At 35.4% G+C, this 23,912-nt stretch overlaps 4 protein-coding genes and 1 long non-coding RNA gene across 13 annotated transcripts; 4 read left to right on the top strand and 1 right to left on the bottom strand.

Moving 5' to 3' along the window:
• Window positions 1-858: 858 nt before the first annotated feature.
• LOC102630551 (uncharacterized) lies at window positions 859-3,579 on the top strand. Of its 2 annotated transcripts, none has more exons than XR_370858.4 (3): window positions 859-2,861; window positions 2,954-3,202; window positions 3,293-3,579. It is a non-coding gene; the product is annotated as an uncharacterized LOC102630551 (long non-coding RNA). The 2 variants fall into 2 exon arrangements; XR_003065328.2 differs by having other exon boundaries at window positions 2,691-2,705.
• Window positions 3,308-7,014, bottom strand: LOC102630053 (tubby-like F-box protein 3). Of its 3 annotated transcripts, XR_003065326.2 has the most exons (7): window positions 5,973-7,013; window positions 5,750-5,837; window positions 5,373-5,502; window positions 5,110-5,289; window positions 4,540-5,010; window positions 3,988-4,073; window positions 3,308-3,616 (listed from the first exon to the last, which is right to left on the bottom strand). XR_003065326.2 is itself a non-coding variant. In XM_052436988.1 (6 exons), exons 1-5 carry the CDS (start codon window positions 6,315-6,317, stop codon window positions 4,551-4,553), a joined length of 1,203 nt encoding a protein of 400 aa, XP_052292948.1. In that variant the 5' UTR covers window positions 6,318-7,014; the 3' UTR covers window positions 3,308-3,616; window positions 4,540-4,550. The 3 variants fall into 3 exon arrangements, 2 of the variants coding, with proteins under 2 accessions (XP_052292948.1, XP_006479876.1); XM_052436988.1 differs by lacking the exon at window positions 3,988-4,073 and having other exon boundaries at window positions 5,973-7,014; XM_006479813.4 differs by lacking the exon at window positions 3,308-3,616 and having other exon boundaries at window positions 3,714-4,073.
• A 3,710-nt stretch (window positions 7,015-10,724) lies between these two features.
• Window positions 10,725-16,542, top strand: LOC102629582 (sodium/hydrogen exchanger 1). 2 transcript variants are annotated; one of them, XM_006479810.4, is made up of 15 exons: window positions 10,725-10,996; window positions 11,311-11,574; window positions 11,680-11,798; window positions 12,002-12,099; window positions 13,051-13,110; window positions 13,453-13,499; window positions 13,585-13,776; window positions 13,913-13,959; window positions 14,615-14,681; window positions 14,787-14,887; window positions 14,971-15,072; window positions 15,306-15,444; window positions 15,517-15,579; window positions 15,898-15,981; window positions 16,081-16,542. In XM_006479810.4, the coding sequence occupies exons 2-15, from the start codon at window positions 11,410-11,412 to the stop codon at window positions 16,387-16,389; spliced, it is 1,593 nt and encodes a 530-aa protein (XP_006479873.1). In that variant the 5' UTR covers window positions 10,725-10,996; window positions 11,311-11,409; the 3' UTR covers window positions 16,390-16,542. The 2 variants fall into 2 exon arrangements, with proteins under 2 accessions (XP_006479873.1, XP_052294029.1); XM_052438069.1 differs by lacking the exons at window positions 10,725-10,996; window positions 11,311-11,574; window positions 11,680-11,798 and adding an exon at window positions 12,179-12,266.
• An 805-nt stretch (window positions 16,543-17,347) lies between these two features.
• LOC102628541 (hypothetical protein) lies at window positions 17,348-20,802 on the top strand. Of its 5 annotated transcripts, none has more exons than XM_025098431.2 (3): window positions 17,348-17,506; window positions 17,977-18,101; window positions 19,780-20,802. In XM_025098431.2, exons 2-3 carry the CDS (start codon window positions 18,002-18,004, stop codon window positions 20,574-20,576), a joined length of 897 nt encoding a protein of 298 aa, XP_024954199.1. In that variant the 5' UTR covers window positions 17,348-17,506; window positions 17,977-18,001; the 3' UTR covers window positions 20,577-20,802. The 5 variants fall into 5 exon arrangements, with proteins under 5 accessions (XP_024954199.1, XP_024954202.1, XP_024954201.1 ...); XM_025098434.2 differs by having other exon boundaries at window positions 17,357-17,506; window positions 17,980-18,101; XM_025098433.2 differs by having other exon boundaries at window positions 17,359-17,524.
• A 234-nt stretch (window positions 20,803-21,036) lies between these two features.
• On the top strand, window positions 21,037-21,947 carry LOC127901231 (uncharacterized; the record flags this gene model as incomplete). The annotated part of the gene is made up of 1 exon (XM_052438070.1): window positions 21,037-21,947. A coding segment is annotated over one exon (375 nt), but the record flags the coding sequence as incomplete, so codon positions are not given.
• Window positions 21,948-23,912: the final 1,965 nt, after the last annotated feature.

Below are 23,912 nucleotides of genomic sequence, written 5' to 3'. Positions count from 1 at the left end.
ATTCACTTTGTAATTAAAAAATAATTATTTAAATAAGAATAAAACTATAATTTGAAACAATTCACTTGCAAGTAAGTGGCAATAGAAGACAAAATAAATACATAAATCGGTTTTCAATTCTTATTGTTTAACTTACTCTTGTAAGTAAACAACCTACTTCTACCCCTGCTCTACACACCCACTCCCAAGATTTCTACTCCCATCCGAGAAGTAAATGCTACTAATATTACAATGTTGTTTAGTACAATTATCTAACTCTTCCGTTGAGAAACCTCACATTTTTGTTTATGGGTCAGGTACCGTATACTGTATATGAAAATTTAAAATGTCAACAACTATTTGGAGCGCAACGGAAAATTGTATATGAGTAACGATCAAAAGGATGAGGTTATTTTAATAGACAATGTTGCATTGTAGTTATGTTGTTCTTGCATTCTCATTATTACAACTAGAAATTTTAATAGACAATATCGCATTATCCAACTCTCATTAAAAAAAAAAAAAAGGGGTCCTATTACAAGCTATTGATCATCGTGACTTTTGTATTCAGCTGTGTAAATGTATTGAGGCACCCAATGACTACAGTGCAACATTGTTTGATACAATATTCTCCAATTCTAATGTTAAAAAACTTTTGATTATTCTATAAAGCAAGGTGTCATCACGAAGGTGTTCTAGTGTCGGGATAGATCCTTGTGTTCTTAGATATCGTCGCTAAATTTGTTGGGGCCGAGTGGATCTATTGAGTGACATTATTTGGGCCTAGGATCCAAGGCCCATAAAAGATTCAGAGTGAGTTTCGGCTTGTTCAGTATATAAACGAGTCCTTGTGAGAAACATATAAATCGCAGAACAAAACCCTATTTTAGCAAAAAGTCCTTGTTGGCTTGGTATCTTCCTAGTCTTTCGCCAGCGAAATTTTTTACTGATGAGCTAAGTTCAACGATGCTATATATAATTTTTTATTATTATAATTTTCTATTTAATTTGTTAGCTCTGAGTGCATTAATTCTTTGTTTAATTGCTGCCCAGCCGTATCGTTGATTGAAAATTTATTATTGCTTTTTCTTTTATTTATTTATGACGAGAATTAATTTGTCTGAGCTGAGCTGAGCTGATGATGAGAAACATTTAGGCATGAGCTGCAACAATATATATTTTGCGCTCCGTGTTGAGTAAATTCTATACGGGTTGTTGTTGCCATGAAGAATGTGCCAATATGCTAATCTGAGGCTTTATTTTCATGTTAAATTTCATTGATTAAAAAAAAAATTGCTCTTATTGTATTTAATTAAGTTGATTATGTTAGAATCTTTAGTTGGCTTGTAAATTTTGGAAACCCTATGAACCTAAATTGAATGCTTAAAATTATTTTGTAACTAAAATTTGTTTTGAAATTGTGAGCTTCTAAAGTAAGGATATATATTATGACATTCCATGTTTTGTTAATTTTTTTTTTTAATTGTTTGACATATATGCATGTGGTATTGAACCGCAGAATTGGAAACATTTGTTGCCTATGATGACAACTTTTGCACTTGAGCTGCAACAACATTTTGTGCTCCATGGTAGAATTTCTATGCATGGGTTGTCGTCGCAAAGAAGAATGTGTCAAAATGCTAATCTGAGGCTTTATCTGTTATTTTATTGATGAACTGAATTGTTTAATGTCTTTAATTTTTACGCCTTAATTTAATCAGATTGTTTTACATACATTGACTTTATGATTTAATCTCTCCCTAGAATCCAATGCTATCATTCAGTCTTTTTTTTTTTTTTTTAATTGATTGGAACTGTTATTTTTTCTGTTGCATGTATCTGTCTCTTTTTGGAGTCATTATTGTTCACCAAGGTTGCAGTCTCAGTGCAGGCATGGACACATTCAAGTATTGTGGTTTGCTGCACCTTAAGTTTTCATGCACTAAGAATGCCTTATTTGGCAATTTGAAGGAGGCTTTAGACATAAAAAGTTATTTTACTTAGAAAATGGAAAAATGTGTATCACATTATATATTCAATTTGGCAGAGAACTAATTGCAAACATATTGAGTGTTGCTACAGTTATTTCTTGATTGTATTTATTAAAATCTATGTTATGAGACATCTATTCCTACCTCTTTCATATGTTTGTCCTTTTTAACCCTTCACAACTTCAGTCTTTTATTCTTCATTGTTATTCTGCTGTTGATCTTAGAGAGTGAAGGTTACATGTTATATGAGACTGCCGAGGTTATGGAGATAATTGTACTTCAGGATCAGCAGTGGTATATTTTGACTGTAAATCGTAAATGAGAAATGAAATTTGACTAATTTTAGCAGCTATGTGATTTCCAGTTGAACTAAGATTTTCTAATGTCTGGTTTGGAAATCTTATTGTAAAATATTTTCTTGTAATTTTGATGCCAAATGTCTCCCCCATGTTTTGAACTTTGATGGTGAAAATGAGGGTTTATATAAGCCAGCTTTTGTGCTTATGAAAATGTCATCTAGTTTGAATTCTTGTAAATTGTTTAGATTGACAAATTCAGCTTTTAAACAGCTATATGTATTAAAACTGTATTGCTACTCAAAGAGTCAGAATCTCTCTTCAATCTTCGGTGACATTCCATTCAGGGTCAAGTGTTAAGTGAGTTAATAAGGTGATTGGAAAGAAAGACACGCAGCACATAACCCGGGGTTCAGAGGCATGATGAAATTGGTGACTGGTGAGTTGGGGACTGGGCTCGGCCCAAGGTCTAATAAGAAATGAAGTGACTGCTAAAATTAAACTGTGTTCATGTTTATGCGTCCGTGCTGGGTGATGCTGCTTTGAATGGTTGTTCCATGGGAGGGTAGTTCAATTTCCACACTAGGTTAGAATGGTAGGTTTCCATTTGAAAAATGAATAGTAGTTCATCACAAACTTCCTGCCTAAGTATTCTAACTAACCCCTTACACCATGTAATATTTATAGATTGTTTACAAGATCTCAATTCTCAAACAAGCGTGTGCACTTTTGAGACTCGGAAGAATCTCTGAGGTTGGCTTTTGTCTCGGGCGGTGTCCGGAAGAATAGAGAGTTGACAATGGGACCTGGTGGACCAGGAGGACCAGGAGGACCAGGAGGCCCTGGCGGACCGTGGGGTCCTCGCCCTGGAGGTCCTGGTTTCTTTCCTGGACTTGGTGGGTGTGCAGACGGTATGTGCAGCATGATCTCCTCTTGGTAAGTTAAATTTGATCTACGTTTTCTGTGTTTCCGTTGTCACTGTGGATGGTAAAATCTACGGGCTGATTGTTTGCGTTAATATTGTAGCTTATACTGTCTCTGCTGCTGTTGGTTGCTACAAGATTGCTTCGGTGGAGCCCGTGGCCCCTACGGTCCACCTGGCGGCCCCCCGCCATTCTGATTTCTTTACCGTCGGTCGGAGTGTTGATATTTTTCTGCGGTTGTTTGCTGCGAGATTTTCTTTCGGGGACCCCATGGCACCCTTCACCACTCTGATGGCGTGTTGTTATTTTTTCTGCCTACGCAAGCTCTTGCCAACTTATGTAGTTGCTCTTTCAGTAGACTATTAGCGCAAACAATGTCTTCTTTTCTGATGATTGGGCGCTTGATCTTTCGAAAAGTTCTTCATTTCTAAGATATATTTATAATAAGGATCAACCCAAAATAATAATAATAATAATAATAATAAAATCTACCACTGTCGGCATCCAAATTAACAACACCAGGAAAGCAGAACAATTAGGTTTTATGGAAGAAGGAAAACGGCTTTCAATAAAGAACCCTACCACCAGACATTACTAAGCCTTTGGGGGTGTAATTTTCGCACAAAACAAAAGGATTCAAGGTAATACAAGCTTGTTAGCAAGAACCCCACCAACACGGTGGCTGAGCACCTTTGTGTTTTGCTTTTAAAAGAAAACAGATGGTATGTACATGGAAAAATTGTAAATTAAGAATCTAACCACCCACACTGGAAATCAAATAAACACAGATACAACTACCTAAGAATAATTTCTGAGTATAATAGCCTCAATTCCATGGCACCATCACACGCTTTCCAATGGACTTGTATTGCATCAAGCAACACCTATCACGTCAAAAATAGAAACATTAACATGTCAATCACTTGTGATCCAAGAATATTTCCAGCTCGATTCAACATATACAGACGACAAAATTGGGTGTCATTGCACATGCCGGTAACTTGCATGGCAGCTTAGAGAGGACCCTAAATACCAGTAATATCAGCATATGGCTATTGCAAAAGAAAGTCATTGGAAAAGTTCTTCAACTGATTCTATGGAACAATCAACTCCTAAGGAGAACTTCAGAAAATTCCAAGATTGACTCGACTCACATGATATACCTCAACAAAATGGAACATTAATCAGTTGGTACAATTTAAGCCATTGGATTAAATTAATTTACAACACAGCTATCACGTATCGATAGTCGGGCAAAATCAAGAGCAGTTTGAAGAACGGATTTACGTCCCAGGTACAAATCATGCAAAAATTAATGACAGGAAAGAAGCTTTGCATACAGGAGTCTACCTGATTATCATTCATTCACAAGCAATCTTAGTATCAAAGCTGCTAAGACATATGGCAAAAGCCTGGAAAGCTGAGATTGGATACTGATAATCCATGGTGAATACATCTTTCCCCACTTTTCCAAACTGCAGAATAACATTCTCATGCTCCTGCCCAGCTACCCCGTTCTCCAAGGAAGCAACCAGTTGAAAATTCTTAACAGAAGCAACAGTTACCCGTCCATTGAAGTTCAAGCACCAGCACTGGAGTTGTTCATGCCATCTCGGAGCCTTGTTCCTCAACACCAACAGCCCCTCTTTCTGGTCATTCTGGAAATTTTCCGCGCGGATTGATTTTGATCTAAAAAAGGGAATGGAAGGAAAGCTATCGAGACCGCTATGATGAAATTCAGTCTGTGTAGGGGCCACTCCCCCTGGCTCAATGGAAGAAGCAGGAATTGCATCCATAACACATTGCATCCTCCTCGGACCTCTATTTTTTAAATAGGTAAGCTTTTGGTCAGTAAGGACACATTATTGTGTAACTGAACAATGATCGCAACATATAAATTATTGGAAACATCTCTCTTACCTAGAACCCAAGACATTTAACTCGTATGATATATGGGCTACATGATAGTTGCCAGCAAGTAATTTAGGGGAGACTTGTTTCATATTAACCTGTCTTGTGGAGCGACATTTAGTAACTCTTGCTTCAGCATTTGGAGGCTGCCCATCATAGATTGTGAACTTGGTGCCCAAAAAGTTGGACCTGTCATCAAGGAGACCAAGATGGTATGCTTAGGCCTCAAAGACACTCAAGAACCAACAGTGTGACGTGCTGAATTAACATACCTCAACCTTCCAATATAGGTGCTGCTCCCTTTAGACACATCGTCACAATTTAATGAGATAATGTAGTCAGTGCAAGTAGGTCGTCGACACTTCCTGGCAGCAAAAAGGAACTTTCCATCATCATTTGAAGCTGCCAAGAGATGACATGGGAACAAAACAGTTCAGCCCTTACACATCAGAATCATGCATAAAGGACAAAACAGACCAATAAGTTAACAAAAAAAAATTATTAAAAAATCCGTAACATATCACAATATATCATACTCAATATACAACGAAGATAAATGAATATTTGGTATAATGGAAAAAAAAAATGTGCAGCAAACACGGTTAAACACACGCGATTACACCGAATTAGAAAGAAAAGAGTTCTTTACATTGATTTAAACCCAGGTATAGATAATATGTTTGGCTGCTACGATTCCGTTTTATGTAGCACTGAAGGAGAGAGCCCCTTGGACCAGGCTGCAGAACAAAAGCACCCATTGGCAGGAAATATACATCATTATAATAAACTCATTTTGAAAGAGAGAACACAATTCAGTGAAACAAAATCAACCAGCATACATAAAAGGAAGATGTAAGTGCTCTATCTCAAACCTGCTTCAAGGAAATAGGAAATGTCAACTTTCCAGAAACTTCTAGGGTTTTCACAATTTCCTTCATAATTTCCCTCCAACTCCTGCAAACACCAGCACAAGCAACCACATTTTTCCGAGGAGGCCAAGTTGTCTCTGAAGCCTCAATTCTCAACAACACATCCCTTAAAAGCTCGGGTGGCATATTAGCCCAGCAGCTTTGCTTGAAAGCATCAACCACCACAGAGCAATCCTGAACCACCCGATGTGATCTCGACCGCCCATATCCAAACCTCACATCAAACCCTTTCCTAGATATGCTCCCAAGTTCACCCTTCACGTCTTGCAGTATGCTCTTGAAAGACATCGATTGTCCCCTTTAATCTTAACCTATCTACACCTCAGCAAGTGTACCTAAATGTTCCAAAATCTCCAAAATCCTAACAACCCAATATTATATTCCCAAAAAAAAAATCTCAACTTTGTGCACTGAATTTGAGCAGAATTGCACTAAACAGCTACGCCCAGAAACTTTAGAAGCTAAAAATCCAAACTTTGCAAAGTAAACGACTACCCATCGCCATAAATTCTCCTCCAATAACTTAATACCAACCGCAATTAATCTCCAAAAATGAGATAATAAAAAACACAAGCTGGAAATGAACCTATTTAAGATCTACACTACCATTTCCAATAAATACCAATATTAAAGAGTACCCACTAGAGATCAATTAACTATTTCACCATACTTTATGAAATAGTCCCATAGATCTCCACAAAAATCGAACTTTTACCATTTCCAATCACCAAAAAAGCTAATGAAAATTACAGAGAATGAGATAAACTATACCTGGAAAGCAACAATGACACATTAGGGTTTTCAGAACCATTATAAGATAGGTGGTGAGCAATGATCGACGGAAAATTGGATTATTCGGTTAACGGTGAGATTAGAATTAGGGTTTGTAAATTTCTTTTTTTTTAATATTAATATTAATAATATTATTATTATTATTTGGCGCTGTGCCTCGGATTGTATTTGTTTTTGTTTGACGTTGGTGGTGTTGTTATTTGTGTGATGTCTGTGTGTTCTGTTTTGTGTACGTTGGGGCCGGGCTGGGGGCCGGCCTTAAGCCCCATTTGTATGGCTTTTCGCGTAGAATTTATTAAGTACAAATTTTTTTATTTTTCAGTTATTAACAGGTGTTTTATAAAAATTATAAAATTATTTTAATTTAGAAATTTTTTAAAATTATGTTATAAAAAATAAAATTATCAAATAAGTAAAAGATATTTTAAATATTTTAATCTTTAAAAAAATTTAACTTTAACTTTTAAAAATTTAAATTTTAAACTTTTATTAATAAGGATAAATTAACTTATTTAATCTTTAAAATTTTTATTAAAAAATGTAACACTAACAATTTTAATAAAAATTTATAAAATTAATTAAATATTTATAATCATTAAATACCGTAAGCAAGCGAATAAGCGATACTAAACAAGCACTCAAGCTTGTTATTTGTATTTACTTCTACAGGTCCCACGTGCCCTAACCCAATAGCTTCTTGTCTCAAATACTTCGGTTGTGTACCGGGTCGGGCTCTGCCTTTTCTGACCTTTATGGTAATTTTCTTCAAGAAAGAAACACATGTAGGGGGGCGCAGACAAGTTACTTCAGAGCTTCATCAGAAATAGCTCTCCATGAATAATTCATTCAAGGAAGGATGAATATTGTTGGTTATTTCAATTGTAACGAATTCTCATATAAGTTAAAATTTTCAAATGTGAAACTTAAAATACGGTAGTTAACAGTTAGCTTTATTAATTCAATTCAGAAGTCCGGTTGGAATATTAAATATTTGTTACCTAGAAAATTTATTCATGTGGAGTATTCGTTAGATTTGCGGGTGTTAGTTGATTTAGTTATTAAAACTTATTACAGCGGTACAAAAAATTTGATTCATGTCGTATTGTAAGGTCTAGAACAATATTTATTAATTTATTTATTTTGTGAAGATGTTTGTACCTTTTAATATTGTGAATTAAGTTTGAGGACTCTGGTGATTAAGTCAGTTTAGGATAAAATAAGAATGTGAAAAAAAAAGTACTGTTAGCCTATTGTCGCGTGTGAAAATTTAGAATTTTCTCGAGAACAAAAAAGAAAAGTAGATGTTTTAGAAATTATCATATGAATAGTTTAATTGGTTGTTTGATACTATTTATTCGTCATTTATAAATTAGACACAAATTCTAAATTTCTTTTAAATCTAATCTTCAATATTGTTATTTCTTTCTTGAACGAGCCACTTAATTAATTTTTAATGAAGTGCGTGATTGTTTCTTAAATATAACGCACTCACACAATCTTTTTTAAATAGACTCTTTTTTGACTTCACACATTTTTTGTCTTTTAAATATTTTAATAGGACCCGTGTTGTATTGTAAGTATTTAAGAAATATAACACCTACAATTGGGTACAAAATGATAACAACAACTAAATCTATTCGACCCCCATTCATCTTTTTTTCTAAATATAAGATTTACAATACTTAAATGAACAATTTTCCGTATGTGAACTTTTCAAACAAACTCTCCTTACCAAAAAATTAATATGGTAGGGTATCAAAAACTTAGAAACGGGCTATTTGGGATCGAAAGTAATCACCGGTCAATCATGTGGCGCGGCGGTGGATTCACTATTGGTTTTTATAAAATAATTATACAAATAATATTGTTTGTGATTGTATGTTACTTTCGTACACGAAGATTTTACAGACGAAAATATTTACCCAAACAGTGAAAAGCTGAAGCGTATTATACAAACGAGTGAATGGTTGCAAACAATACTTGCATTTCCTTTATGGCCTCTAACAGGGGCGGACGCCATGTAAGACTAAAGGGTGCCATGACCCTCCTGAGTTTTAAAATATTTTGAGATTTTTGAATAAAATATGAATAATTTACACACTGATCCCTGTACAATTAAATTTGGCTCCTCCTTAAATTTATAAGTTTAAATTTAGCCCCCCTTAAATTTCCTCCAGATCCGCCCCTGGCCCTCTAATCTATCTACAACTTTTTTTTTTTTTTTTTTTGGAATATAGACTTGACGACGACGCATGTTTTAAACTTTTAATTGTGAAGCGAGTAGACACATGCACGACATAAAAATCAAATTTGGGAAACTGCTGCGATGGAGGGATATTGACCCACGTGTTTCATCGTTATGTGAGAATAATAATGATCTTTTTGCAGGTATCTCACTGCTGTTTTATCAATTTTAGGTTATGAGAAGTTTTTTTTTTTTTTTTTAATCACGAGATGATTTTGAGTGAATTTTAATTATGGAAGGTATTTTTAAATTTATACCACAACTTATATTAATCATTATTTTTTTTTAATTAGGAGGTGATTTTGAGTGGGTTTTAATTATGGAAGGTATTTTTAAATTCATACCACAACTTATATTAATCATCGCTCGTACTGGATTCACGAATTGATTCTATAAAAGATAAAGTGTTGGTCAAAGTGGTGACTTCATATAAGAACAAAACTTAAACTCCTAATTTCTCTTAAGGAGTATGAGTGCCGAATCACTCATACCAACTAACTTTGATTGACAAGTCTTTTCTTTGAAGCCTTAAGAAAGTGATTTTTAATTTTTCTTTTCTTTTTTCATCCAAATTCAAGTTTTGGATAGATATGAAAAAAAAATTTGATTTCGACTTTGTCCACTTCCTGCCTCCAAACACAAAAAAACAAAAACGGATACGACATAACATCTTTTGATTTTTAACCATTTGTATCATGTCATAATATTCGGAAACATTCTCTTGAATGTTTTTAGTAACATGCGATTATGGTCCAAAAACGCCCCAAAAAAAAATATTTGCTACTATGATTGGAATCTAAGACGTGGTTAAAATTAATTATTATCTAATGCTAAGTATGATGTTATGAGATATCGTAACTTTGTATTTAGAAAATGATCGTTCTAGTTTAATAATTAATGGGCGAAAAAGGGAAAAGAATAAGTTAGATATGCTTGTGATAATGTATCTAACTAATACATTATCCATTTCATTTTATTTAGATTATTTTGAGAAAAAAGAAAAAAAAGGCTAATTTGATAAATTCATATTTTTTCTTTTCATTAATATCTCCAATAATATTGTTGCAATGTTATTATTGTAAAAGTAGAGAAAAAGTAAGGGTAAGAGTGTAATATATTTACCAACAACGCTATCTTGAGATATTTTTTAAAATATAAGAACTAAATTGAGACTTAACTCAAAATATAAATTAAACTATCATTTATCCAAAAGAAAAAAAAAACATAAAGTTAATTCACGTCCCCCACAATGGATTATTTTCTATCTCCTTATAATCAACTAGTATAACAAATAACGATAGGGTTTCACTCCATAATTAAAAATTAATTTATGTCTCATATAGAAAACCATTATTTAACCAATTGGAATTAAAAATAAATCACAAATTAGACAATTAAAATAGAGGGAAAAAATCTCCACTTTTATCATTAAGCCTGTGATAATTACCAAACTAAGTACGGAATATTCTTTTCCAAATGGGACGAGTAGTGTGGAGTTTACATTAAGCAACTCTGGGCTCCGGTCCCACGAAACAAAATTGTTTAGACACAATCCGGCGGCTCACAACTAGGATGTACGATTCCCTTCAGTTGCATGGACCGCACCAAAACAAAACCTTTTGTTTAGGCACAATCCGGCGGCGTACAACCAGGATGTATGATTCCCATCAGTTTTATGGACCGTACCAAACCAGAACCCTTTGATATAAAAGAAATCGCCAGTTCGGTTTATCACACCTTTCGATTTTCCCGGTCTTTGCAAAGTTCCACTTCCAGCGTGACTCCCCCGCTAACTAGAAAATCAAAGAAGTTTGTCTCCAATTCAAATTCCATCATTTTTTTTTAAAGAAAAAAAAAAAAAAAAAAAACTTCTTGCAAACTTTGAAAGCTAAAGCAAATTGCTTATTGCTCGCGCAGTTAAAATTCTAAGGTACGTATACGGTTGGTTATATTTCTTTTTCGTGGGTTTTTTCAAGTACTCTGGAGTGTACGGATTCTTAGTAATTAAGGAAGTGTTATGGAGTATTCTAGATTTTTTGAATTTTTGACGTAAACACACACTCTAACGAACGTCCAAAAGTTTAGGAAGGAGAAGATCACTTTAGTAGTTAGAGCTTAAGTTGATCGCTTTCAAAAACCAATATTCCTCCATTCTGAGGTTCAACTTTTTCTATTTCTGGTTGAGTTTTGTTTATATTTTTCTTATTCATACTTTTACATTCTACATTCTTGAATGCATGAAAGTTTGACAGCGTATCACAAAGTTCTCCACGAGACGATTGATTGGTGTGTTTGAAGCACGGAACTTATATTTGTTGATATACGGGGGCTTGAGGGAGCAGAATGAGTCTCAAGTTGGATTCTGTTTCGACGCTTCTGAATGAACCGGACGCTGCTCCTGTACATTCTGTCACTCTGTTCGTGGCTCTCGTTAGTGCTTGTATTGTGATCGGTCATCTTTTGCAGAAGACTCGATGGATGAATCAGTCTGTTACTGCTCTTGCTTTTGTGAGTTTTGTTGCATTCATCTAGGATGTTAACAATTTTTATTTATTTTGATTGGTTCGTCTTTTAAGAAAAAGGTAGTTGATTCTTTCTTGGGTTTGATTGCAGGGCCTGTGTACTGCAACTGTTATTATACTAACTACTAATGGCAAAATCTCGGACATTTTGTTATTCGATGAAGATCTATTCTTTATATGTCTTCTTCCTCCTATCATATTCAATGCCGGGTATGCTTGAACTTTATCTCTAATTTCATTCTTTTGCCAATTGACTCTGCTTTCTTTGTAGTCCATTCAATCTGTTTTGAAACTTGTAAACTCGTTACATTCGGTCCTCGACTTCAACTTCTTTTTATTTAAATCACAAGCATGGGGGTGGACTTTTCTGAATTTCTTTGTACTTTTTCTCATTGATTCTTTTTATATACCAGGTTCCAAGTCAAAAAGAAGCAATTTTTCCAAAATTTCATCATAATCAATTTGTTTGGTGTTGTTGGTACGCTGATTTCCTTTGGCATCATATCAATAGGTATATCCCGATCTCAAGCTTGTTATGTTATTTCCTGTTTGGTAATAAAATATTAATCATAATTGTTGTGTGAATGCAGATATCGCATGATTGATGTGACTGGACTAAGTGCAATTTGCTTGGTGTTTTGCACACACTTACAAAATGTTATATGTTAATGCATACAGGTTGTTCTGGTGGCAAGTGGATTTATTATGTTATTTGAATCAATTAAAAACATTATATCTTACTTTATGAAATGTGTTTTCATAATTAACTTCCCCATAATTCTCAAACTATAAATTTCTCATGATTGAAGGCATGATATATCAGAAGGCGCCTTATGGTATCATTTTTGGCTGTACTTCTATAGGCGTTCTCTCTTAAGTTTACCTTTCAGCAGAGAATGGACTATCCTTTTGACCTGTTTGTTGACTGTTAAAAGTTTTAGAATCCATAATCTTTTTGCCAGAGCATATTATTTGTATAACAAGTTTCTTAATAACTATTTCCCCTTTTTCTGGAGTCGCTCAGGTTCTTTCTTATTGCATAAAGACTAGATGAATAAGATTCCTATTGGATTGAGACCTAGATGTATATGCAGCTTTGACATTTGATCTATATTCTATAATAATATATGCAAATAAATGTTTTTTTCACAATCCTCCAGTGATCATTATTAGTTCATGTGCTGGTGGAGTTGTCCAGGATTTGCATGTTATCTTGCTCACTGTTTCTTCTCTCGCCACCAGAAACAAAAGCAGCTTGATAACACTTTGCTGTATATATGCTGAAATGACTATCTAAATTTTAAAGGCATGCTTACATTTTAAATCACAATTTCATATCATTTGTTGCCAAGAAAAGAAAAATATTATAATTCTCAACTACCTCAAATACATGGTATTATTGATAACTTTCTGTCATTCTGATGTGTGCCATTTCTAATTCTCCTGTATCATGGTTTAACAGGTTCAGCTAAATTATTCATGAAATTTGGTCTTACTTTCTGGGATCAAGGGGATTTTCTTGGTATGCTCCATACCTTTCATCATCACATTTTTCTTTGTATAAAGTTGCACATTTTAGATAGGCATTGGTCATTTTTTGGAAAATTGAGTTGAACTGCTGTTTCCTGCTTGTGCTATAATAATGCTAGTATTGTTAATACTGAGACTCCTTTAGTGTGATGTATCCTGTCCAATGGAGAATCAAATTGTGACAGCAACTGAGAAGCAATAGTTTAGTTTAAAACAAAAAATCATGATGATATTAATGTCGGTTTGCTTTATTATATTTTTCTTTCTAATCTTTTTTTTTTTTGGAGAAGATCTTCTTTTGTTTTTTAATACAATTGTTCTCTTCTTCTTTTAGCACTTGGGGCAATCCTCTCGGCTACAGATACCGTTTGCACCTTGCAGGTATAAATGTATTTCCCACCTTTTAGTGCCAAAGAAATGAGGAATGCATAAATCTTGTCTTCTAAGTTTTCCATTTGGTTTACAGGTGCTTAATCAGGAAGATACACCTCTATTATACAGTCTAGTCTTTGGGGAAGGTGTGGTAAATGATGCCACATCTATTGTACTCTTCAATGCAATCCAAAAATTTTCTGTGCACGTAACCCCAGACACTGTCATGCAATTTACTGGCAGTTTCTTATATTTATTTAGTTTGAGCACATTGCTGGGAATAGCTGTAAGTTCCTCTCTCTGTCTTTGTGCATGTGCATGAGAGTGCATTTTTGCATGTCTTTATTGTCATGTCCTTCTTTTAAGTTTTGGCAATGCAGAATAATTTGTATAGCATGACATAAAATCCTAGCTCTTTGCAGGTTGGATTGATGAGTGCATACATCATAAGAGAGCTGTACTTTGGCAGGTATTGAATGAACAATATTTATGAGCTTGTTTGCTGTTTACCTCTTCATTTACATAAGTCATTATTTTATGTTCTGTGCTTGCATTTTGTATGGTATTAGAAGTTTGCAAGTGAGATATCTTTATTAGTGTTTTAGTCGGATGACAAATTTAATCTCTTAGCAGAGAATAACTTAATTGGTGGGTTCTGCATCTAAGCAATGCTAATACTCTGTTTTCTTTCTGGTCAGGATTGCTAAGTGATGCTATCTCTATGAGTTAGTTGACAAAAATTATCATGATCAATCTGCATCTAGGCAATGCTAACAGTCTGTGTTCTTGCTTGTCAGAATTGCAAAGTGATGCTATCTCTATGAGTTAGTTGACAAAGTTTATCATTATTTAAAGAACAATTGTTTTGGCTTAAAGTAAATTGTTAAATTTTTTCTGTGATGACATCTGGGTCGTACATGTTTAAAGAAATGTTTTGGATTGCCTCTATGACTCTATCCAGAATCAGTTGTTTTACCGGACTTTTTGGCCAAGTCTCTCTCTCTCTCTTTTAAATTTTGGCCAAGTCTCTCCATGTTAAAATAATATAATAGGAAAATGTTCAAAACAAGATTCCTTTTTAATATCTACAGAATGAAGTAGCTTAAACCATTGCCAAATTTCAGGCACTCAACAGATCGCGAAGTTGCTCTAATGATTCTCATGGCTTACCTTTCATATGTCATGGCCGATGTAAGTTTTCTGTTTCACATGTTTCAGTGCTTTATGAAATTACTGCCTTTACTTTTTCTTATGGTGTGTCATGTAACTTCGATGTCAACAACTATTGTCTTGCAGCTCTTTCAGTTGAGTGGCATCCTTACTGTGTTCTTTTGTGGGATTGTCATGTCCCACTACACATGGCACAATATTACTGAAAGTTCAAGAGTCACGACCAAGTATGTTGATTCTTCTGAAGTAGTTTCTCAAACATCGAAATGTGATCTTTTTCTCGTGCTTTACACTTTTTGTTTTCCTGCAGGCATACTTTTGCGACATTGTCTTTTATATCAGAGACTTTCATCTTCCTCTATGTTGGTATGGATGCCTTGGACATGGAGAAGTGGAAGATTGTAAAGGGAAGGTAACATTAATGTTAAATTGAGGATAGTTCAATTGAGTCTAATCTTTCCAAGTCATCTGTACTTATAATTATTAATCTACTAAGTCTTCTGGTTGTATGAGATTGTTGGTGAATTGCTCTCCTTTTCCCTTATACTTGTCTTGCTAGTATGCGGAAATGTTCCCGTTAAAATTATAACTTCCCTGCTGCAAACCCATGTGAAATTCTCATATATAACTTTTCTTCTTGTACAGTCCTGGGACATCAGTTGCAGTGAGTTCCACCCTGCTTGGTCTGGTTCTGGTTGGAAGGGCAGCTTCTGTTTTCTCTGTGTCATTTTTATCCAACTTAGCCAATGATTCCCCTATTGATAAAATTGGATTTAAGCAGCAGGTAGGTATTTTTGGTCTTGCCTTATTTGCGGACCTGAATTTGCTGAATGACAAAGTGATGTTACTGATTCAGGTTACAATATGGTGGGCTGGGCTCATGCGAGGCGCTGTGTCGGTTGCACTTGCTTATAATAAGGTAAAATCTGGGTCACAAGTATAATGAAGCTATGATGTTTGCCGCTTCAATTTTCTGTCATGTTTAGGAAATGGAATCAACTGGTGGGTTAAAGGAATTGTCTGGCTATCAATTTGGCTGGGCTGTCTCATTTTCTTTTTCCCTTTTCTTGAGAATGGGATTTGATTAGGATGAAAACAGAAAAGGGCAAAGGAATGAGGCAGTCCGAAATCTGAAATCTTAACCATTCGGTTATTAATTTGTTCAAGTTGCTCTTTAGATTTCGTATCTTAGTCTTTCTGTTTTCCTATAACAAAACAAAGGGATTCGTATTTGCAGTTTACTTCCTCGGGGCATACTCAACGGCCTAAAAACGCCATAATGATTACCAGCACCATCACAATTGTTCTATTTAGTAATGTGGTAAGCGATTTTGCCGCCAATCCATACAACCACCGAAACTCCCTTAGCTGGCTTTCCTCCACTAAACTCTACTTATTATTAATTGACGAAAATTTGCAGGTGTTTGGATTACTGACCAAGCCTCTTGTAAGATTGATGTTGCAACCACGGGAGGAGTCAAGTGAAATTTCTAGTCCCAAGTCTAGTAGCGCTCTCCTCCCACTTTTGGCAAATGGGCAAGACTTGGCCTCGGAATTAGACTCGGTGGGGGGTGGCATCAGTATCCGTCGTCCAAGCAGTTTAACCATGCTTATAACCAAGCCAACTAGCACTGTCCATTACTATTGGCGGAAATTTGATAACGCTGTCATGCGTCCTATCTTCGGCGGAGGAGGTGAAGAATCGCCACCAAATGATATTTTGCACTGACGACGACGACGACGACGATGATATAGCTTGTACAGAATAAACGTTGTGAACATACTACAGAGCTACTAGAGTCATCATCTTCTGTAAATATTTAACAAATTTACGACGATTTTGTTAACTCTCTTTTTCTCCGTTAAAGCTTTTTTATTTTTATTTTTTGGATTAACGTGTTTTTTTTTTTTTTTTTTTTTTTGCCCCTTTTGCTTACAAATAGGCCACTGCCTGCTGAAGCCTATGACAAATAGTTGTATCAAAATTCAAAAGTCCATTTAAACAATTGACTAGTGAAAATATGAGCAGGTTTATTTTGTGTAAATGTTTAACGAAAAAGATTTAAAAAAACAAGTAGTAGTTGTGTTATATAGTATTAAAGAAATAATAATATTTCCGTGGAAGGTCCAGTTTCGACCGTTGGAGATAAGCTACGCTCCACCTTGTGTACGTGTCCATCTTCTTTTGTAACACGTACAAAAAATGTTTTCATACCTTTGAAATCTCGAAAGTGTCCCTCATACATTATTCACTTCACAGTGGCTGAAGGTTAGGCTTTTCGAATTTAGACCCCCACTAATCGATGCACCCTTACATTCGGCGCCCACTTCATCTCCCTTGTCAAAAAACTTCCGAGTTTTTCTCATCCCTACTTCCCAAAAGCCTATAAACTAGCCTTGTGCTAGAATTCAAATTCCAGATCCACACAGTGATACTCAACGAAATAGACTTCTGGCCGTTGGATCACGTAATGAATCTCGAGAAAAACTGACATCTTGTCCCATTTGATGAGATAAGAACCATAGGAGCGGCGTAGATAAAGCATGCTGATAAGGGTAAACCTGTAAATTCAATAAACTCATTTTTTCAAATCCCGAATTTAAGGCATGTCTTGTTTGTTCAGCTTACGTCTCCAGGTTTGAAACATCTTTCGCTTTTTCCACACGTGGCTGGACTTCATTGGCCAGCGAAGCAATGCTAACGGTGAAATTTGGAGGAATTTTGTTTAAACTACAACTCTATCGGTTCGGCTAATAGAGACAAAGGAGCACCGCTGTCTTCGCCTTCGTATTCGTCCAGTCTCAGCCTCAGTCTCAGCTTTAAGAATAAAACGAAGGCCACTCAGGTACTCTCGCTTCAACTTGTACGGTATTCTTGTGAAACTTTGAGTAAGTTTTAGTTGTTCTTGCCATTTTCTTCAGATTTTGTTAAGGACTAGTTAGATTTCTTTCCTTGTATGGTTTATCCGTTTTTAGTTTCTTTTTTTTTTTAATTTATTTTTAATAAGGTCTCTCCTTTGGAAATAATTTATAAGGTCTCTTAAATAGGCAGTTAATTTGGATATTTTTGAAAACTGAAGTTTCCCTCTTTCTCTTATTGAAATGAAAATTACTATATTAACCCCTTACTTGTTCTGTCTTGCTTGCCCTTCACTGCCCTCTAAAATGATAACTTGGTAGTTTTCGCCAATTCAGATGGTAATATATGGTGTTTTTTGTTACTCCTGGTTTTGTTTCCATTTCTAGATAGTTTTGAATTATTAATTAGGCCGAGTAAAGAATCTTTGAGTGTATGTTTGATTTTGTGATTGTGAAGAAGGTGAGCGGAGTAAAGAGAGAAGATGGTGGAAGTGATGAGCAAAGAAACATCACACTGGTGGTGGTTTGATAGTCACAACAAGGGCTCAAAACGCTCTCCATGGCTCCAATCCACACTTGCTGGTAAATTTCTTTTACCCCCTTTTCTTGTTTGATGTTTACTCTTTCTTTCTTTTTTTGAAAGGGATGTTTACTCTTTCTTTGTTTGTGATTCTTGACCTTGATTCTTGGTTCTTCATTTGTTAGTTTTGCTCCTTGATTCTTGACCGTTGGAGAGCGTGGCTTTAAATATTCTTGAAAGTTTGAATTGTTTTCATTTTACTGTCACTTTCTACAATAATTGACTTACAAGTGAACACAATTGGTGTAGACTGTTTGTTACCTTTGATTTGGTTGATTACCTTTATGGACACAAACAGCTTTTAGAGATGTGGGGAGAGTTTAAACAAAAATTAAAAAGGGAGTAATTTGTGGTGGCTCTTTATCACCCTGCGGGGTTGATAGGAAGGTCACAATTACAGTGTAAAATCTTCTCTGAGTAACCTTTTTCCCTTCAATTTGCACCTTGTTTTTTTCTTATGCTTTCTTGTTCTGAAAATGTATGCTAGACAAATCTTACTTAATTTTCCTTGACTTCCAACTATTATGGTACAATAGGCGACTTTGATCCATGTTAACTTGGAAACGCTTGAGAATAGATTACACAATTACTTGACAAACAATGAACATTAGACAGTGCTGTCAATGTTAGAATTGTGAGGCGCAACCCCTTCTGATATTTGTTAAAGCTTTTTTATTGACTTTGATCAAAAGAAGGTTCAGATGGTGGAGGGGCCCACATAAATGATAGAGTGGTAGACTTGAATTATAAAGGATGGTGGCAAATGAATGTGCACGAAAGAATTTGTAGAACCTTCCTTTGAAGTGGTATTACATGTTACCTTCATGGCACTGGTTCTGATGTGTGGTCTACAATCAGAGATGTAATGATTTTTAGGGAGAGTAATTGTGCTCTGCCTGTGATACGGTGGTCCTCACCACAGAGAACCTTGAAGTCCATCAAGTTCTATCCATGCTTTCTATTAATTAATTTTTGGAGTGTCCACCAAAACCTAAAAGTTTATCATAATTTTGAAGCATTTTTAAATGTATCCTTTGTTACCTAATAATTTAGTCGAACCATTGTTAAGGAGTTTAACACAGTGCAGCATTTTTATAATGCGCACATCTGATTCTGTATAGAACTAGGAAAGTGGTAGGGCCCTGTGCTCTCACTTTCTGATTTCATTTACCTAGATATGGCCATGTACTGAAGTGATCATGTTCTTTCTATGGCTTTTACTTTTTGGTTCCCTTGTTTCTTCAATAGGGTAAACTTGCGAATTGTAGGACTAAGCATGAACTTTCATTATGGAGTTTATTAGGTATAAATACTGTGGATTTGGTGTCAAACGAGTTACATTGTTAGCTCAACTATGTCAACAAGCATGATTTTCACATTTTACAATCAAGTATCTTCCTTACCTAGCTTTGATGTTTAATCTCCCACTCAGAACTTTTGTGGCAGACTGTTTGATGAAAAACTTTCACATGACCACATTTTGTGAAAGTAGTGAACACTGTGAACCTTCTTGTGAACAAAATATATAGAATATTTCCTAAGATTTAATGTATTTATTTCTATTTAACTTACCTTGACATCAATTATTTTTGGTGTTTGTACTCTCTCTCCTTTTTTAATTTTAAGGTGTCTGTGTTGATGGTTTCCTTTCAATTAATTAATGATTTGTGGTGGATGCAGAGCTGGATGAGAAGGCAAAGGCAATGCTGAAACTGATCGAGGAAGATGCAGATTCGTTTGCTCAACGTGCAGAAATGTATTACAAGAAACGACCAGAGCTAATCAGCATGGTTGAAGAATTTTATAGAGCTCATCGGTCGTTAGCAGAGCGTTATGATTTAGTGAAATCAGACCATGGAACTCGTCTCCTAACAACATTTGGTTCCCCATTCATGTCCATCAAACAACACAAACAGGAGAAAGTAATAAGCATGATGGATCAAACCTATAATAGCTATTCAGAGAGCTCGGATGCTGAGGAATATGCTGAATCTGAAGTTGATGATCCTGAACAAGAAGGTGAAATTCAAATTGAAAAAGAATTCGGAGAAGTTGAGGATCCTGAACTAGTAAATGAAACTCAAGTTGATGAAGAAATAAAAGAAGAAGATGAGGATCCTGTACAGGAAGATGTAATTGAAGTAGATCAAGAACCGAAAAAAGACAGCGTTGCAAGTGAAGTCTACAACGATGAAATTATGAAGTTGAGGGAAGAAATAGAGACACTCAAAGAGGAGAACGAGAGGCAGAAGGATCAACTAAAGCAGAAGGATGAAGAGAAGATAGAAGTAATTAGACAGCTCAGCATGGCTGTGGGAGTGCTCAAGGATGAAAATTCAAAGCTGAGAAAGTATATCGCTAGAGAATCTCCCAAGAAGCACAGCCCCTTTGTGTTCAATAAATTGAAGGGGGGATTTTTTGGGCAGCTATTTAGTGGGCCTTCAAAGTCTCCGGGCACCACCGTTCCACCTCCGTAGATGTGCAGTTTCATGCTACAGTAGCATAAGCTGTAGACCACAGTTATATAAAAAGATAGCATGTAAATGGCGGAGATACTTTAGCTTAACTAGAATGTTTAATGTAGCGTTTAGATTTTTGTTTTCATTCAACAAGAGACATCGTGCTGCATAATCATCTACTTAGTATGTGAAATCTTTAGTTTCTTCTTTGTATTCAATGGAATGAGAGGTGTGATTGCGAGAATGCTAGTGCGCTGAGCTTCTCTGTGGCGAGGTATTTCCTCAAAACCTGATTAATATTTTATGACCACAAGAGTGCAGGAATAAAAGGAAGAGCTTAATTAATTTATTCATTGGAGACACTTTATCTTATCCTACCACAATGGACAATGTTGCCTTACACTTCACTCACCAACAACGCAAAAGCGGCCGAAACAACTATACAAACGTAAGTGGAATCAGTAATTAACATCAATAATTGAAGCAGCCCACTAACAGTAGCTCACAATATCAGGCAAGCAGCATCAGGCGAAACAGAAGCAAACCAAGAAAAGCAGCAAAATTTAGAGACACTGTTGCAACGGAGGAAGAAGCCGGTAAAGCCTCAGCTGGTGGTAAGGCCATTCCAGGACCAGGAGCTAGCAAATCGTCAGGATTTGGGGGACCTGGGCTTGAAGGAATTGTCGGCAGCGAGGACTCGGTTGGGGAAGGAGCCATGGTGTTGCCGCCAGGGGTAGGAAACAATGGAGTAATGTCTGGGGACAAACTTGGAGCTGACGTTGACGGGAAAGGAGCACTAGGCAAGAATGCAGGGGCAGCTGATATTGTAGAGAATTGTGCATGTGTTTGTTGAGGTGACGAAGCCAAAGCCAGGAATAACAACATTATGAAAGACGCTGAGTATGAGCAAAAGGAAGCCATGTCAGATGATGATGGCACTCAATTCTCCTATTATTTAACTTCAGTAAATGTAAGAGAAATAATGAGAGAGTTTGATGACTGATGAATGATGCGAATGCTTAAAAAGTTGTGATTCGGACTGGCGGTGGGGACCGAATGTTATGTGGCAGGAGATATTTGGGAGATATAAGGGACAAGTACAGCTCTGCAATTTTGCAAAGGGACAAGATTTGTTATGTGATTTTCTAATGGAGCACATGAAGATATGGGTGTCGTTTTATCTTTTTCCTATTTGAGTGCTAGTCCCGTGAATTTCCGTTGTCCGGGAGGTTTAAGAATACGTACGTATAAATATTTGGTTAAGAGAATGCCGTCACTATTCAGTAAAGACGTGACAGCGATGGCCTCTGTCTCATTTTGTTTATGTAATACGTAAATTGGCCGCTTCTGTAATAACAGCCTTGTCACGTAAAATGTCACATAATTTGTAAAATTCAATGCATATATAATAATCATTTGAGCAATTTATTGTGAAACTTAAAAAAAAAAAGAGGATTTATTTACATGCTGATTTGTTGTAACTCGCGCGTCTGGAAAATTAAACTCGGAAGGGATTAGGTCCCCTACGGGCTAATCTATACCATGGGGAATTTTCTCTATTCCTTGCAATACTGGAATGAAGTTACAAAAATAGTAAGTTGCTTGTGACTTTTAATATTAATGGCATCAGAGGTGGTGTCTCTCTAATTCTCTGGTAAACTTTAATATGGGTTTTTGATTGGTGGACAAAGGAAACCTGTTACCTTGACGATGCCAGAGTCCAGATTTTACTTGTACGGCAGCTCATTGGATATTTAATGGTTTTTGTACTATTCGGAATTTAAATGCCCAATCCTCAAATCTTTAGGCTATTTTTTTATTGATTCGTATTAACAAATTTACCAATAACATTCGAATTTTGTTCATAAAAAAAAAAAAGAAGTTAAAATCTGCAGCAGATTGTATGCATGGTTAAAAAGGCCAGGTCTGAATTTTAATTTGATTGATGTGACTCAAATTTTTCGGACTTTAATCCGAATTTAAGAATTTTAAGTTGGATTCGGGCTAAAATATTAGGGCCGATTAAAGTTCGGGTCAGGGCTCTGGTCCTAACATGTCCGATCTGATTTGAAATTAAAAATTAAAAATATAATTTTATTTGTATAATTTTATAAGACATAATTTTATATTATACTTATTTTATTATTTATATAATTATATTGTGGAGATTTTTAATAATTTTTATGTTTATATTAAATGCTCTTAGGTGGATGCTGATCCCGTCACAATTTCAATTTTCAAATGCGCAACATGCTTGTGATTTTCATATTATCTCTTCGCCGGTCCTAAAACTTTTTGAAAATCCAAAGTAATTAAAAGGGTGGGGTGCGACCTTCGAATTAGTGGGACCCAATCAATTAAAGGGCAGCGGACCTGGATCACGGAATCTGGTTGTGAAATATTTAGGGACTCATGACATATCGGCGTTAGGTTGGGTGTAGAAAATTTAAGGCGCATTTAACATTCGATAATCGAAAGTCAATAGAAATAGGTTGGAATCGAACTCAGATGAAATGGAAATAAAAAATAAATTATTTATTTGAATTATATAAATTAAAATAAGAATAAATTGTTGCATTTCAATTAATATGTTTACTTTATTATAGGATCGAAATAAAATGTTACAAGTCACTAAAATATCCTTTAATTATTGGCATCATTATTATTATGTATTATTATAATTTATTTTCTTCTTCATCATCATCCTCAAGACTTCCCGATGATAAAGAATAAGATCCCTTAGCTACTATGGCTTCTTTATCAGATCTGATGATGCAGCATCATCAATATTCTTTATCATTATCAATCTCACCATCGATATTTATCACCACCAACAATCTCATTATCAATCCACGTTCGATGGAGAGATGCAGTGTTTGTAAGACTAACTATCAACGACCGTCTGCTGTAGTGCGAGATTGACAATCAGTGCACAATTCCAACGGATGCTACGTGATGACCGGCAACGTGATTTTGATGGTTCAGATTTTTGGGAATTGTGAAAAAGGGGTTAAGGATTTGTGTGATTTCAATTTATCTTTTGCATATATATATATATATATATAGAATATTTTTAACGGAGGACAAAATTGAAGTTAAATAATTTAGGTGGGGATAAAATAATCAGTCAAAAGGAATTGGAATCTAAATCCTAAGCCCTTTGGGAATCAAACTTCCAAATCCTAATCTTAAATTTGTGTGAAGCCTACTGATGCAAATTTTATCCCAACTTATTATGTGAAAATTTCAACTGAGAACGACCCCCTTAGGACTTGGGTTATTGTTTGTTGGATTTAACGATGGTGAGTTTACCCTTTGGGTTGATCTTAAAAGGCCTTTATATATTCTCGTCTG

The sequence above is a fragment of the Citrus sinensis genome, chromosome 3, assembly GCF_022201045.2.
Source record: "Citrus sinensis cultivar Valencia sweet orange chromosome 3, DVS_A1.0, whole genome shotgun sequence".
In the NCBI taxonomy this organism is placed as follows: Eukaryota; Viridiplantae; Streptophyta; class Magnoliopsida; order Sapindales; family Rutaceae; genus Citrus; species Citrus sinensis.
This window is presented reverse-complemented; position numbering and strand designations above follow the sequence as displayed.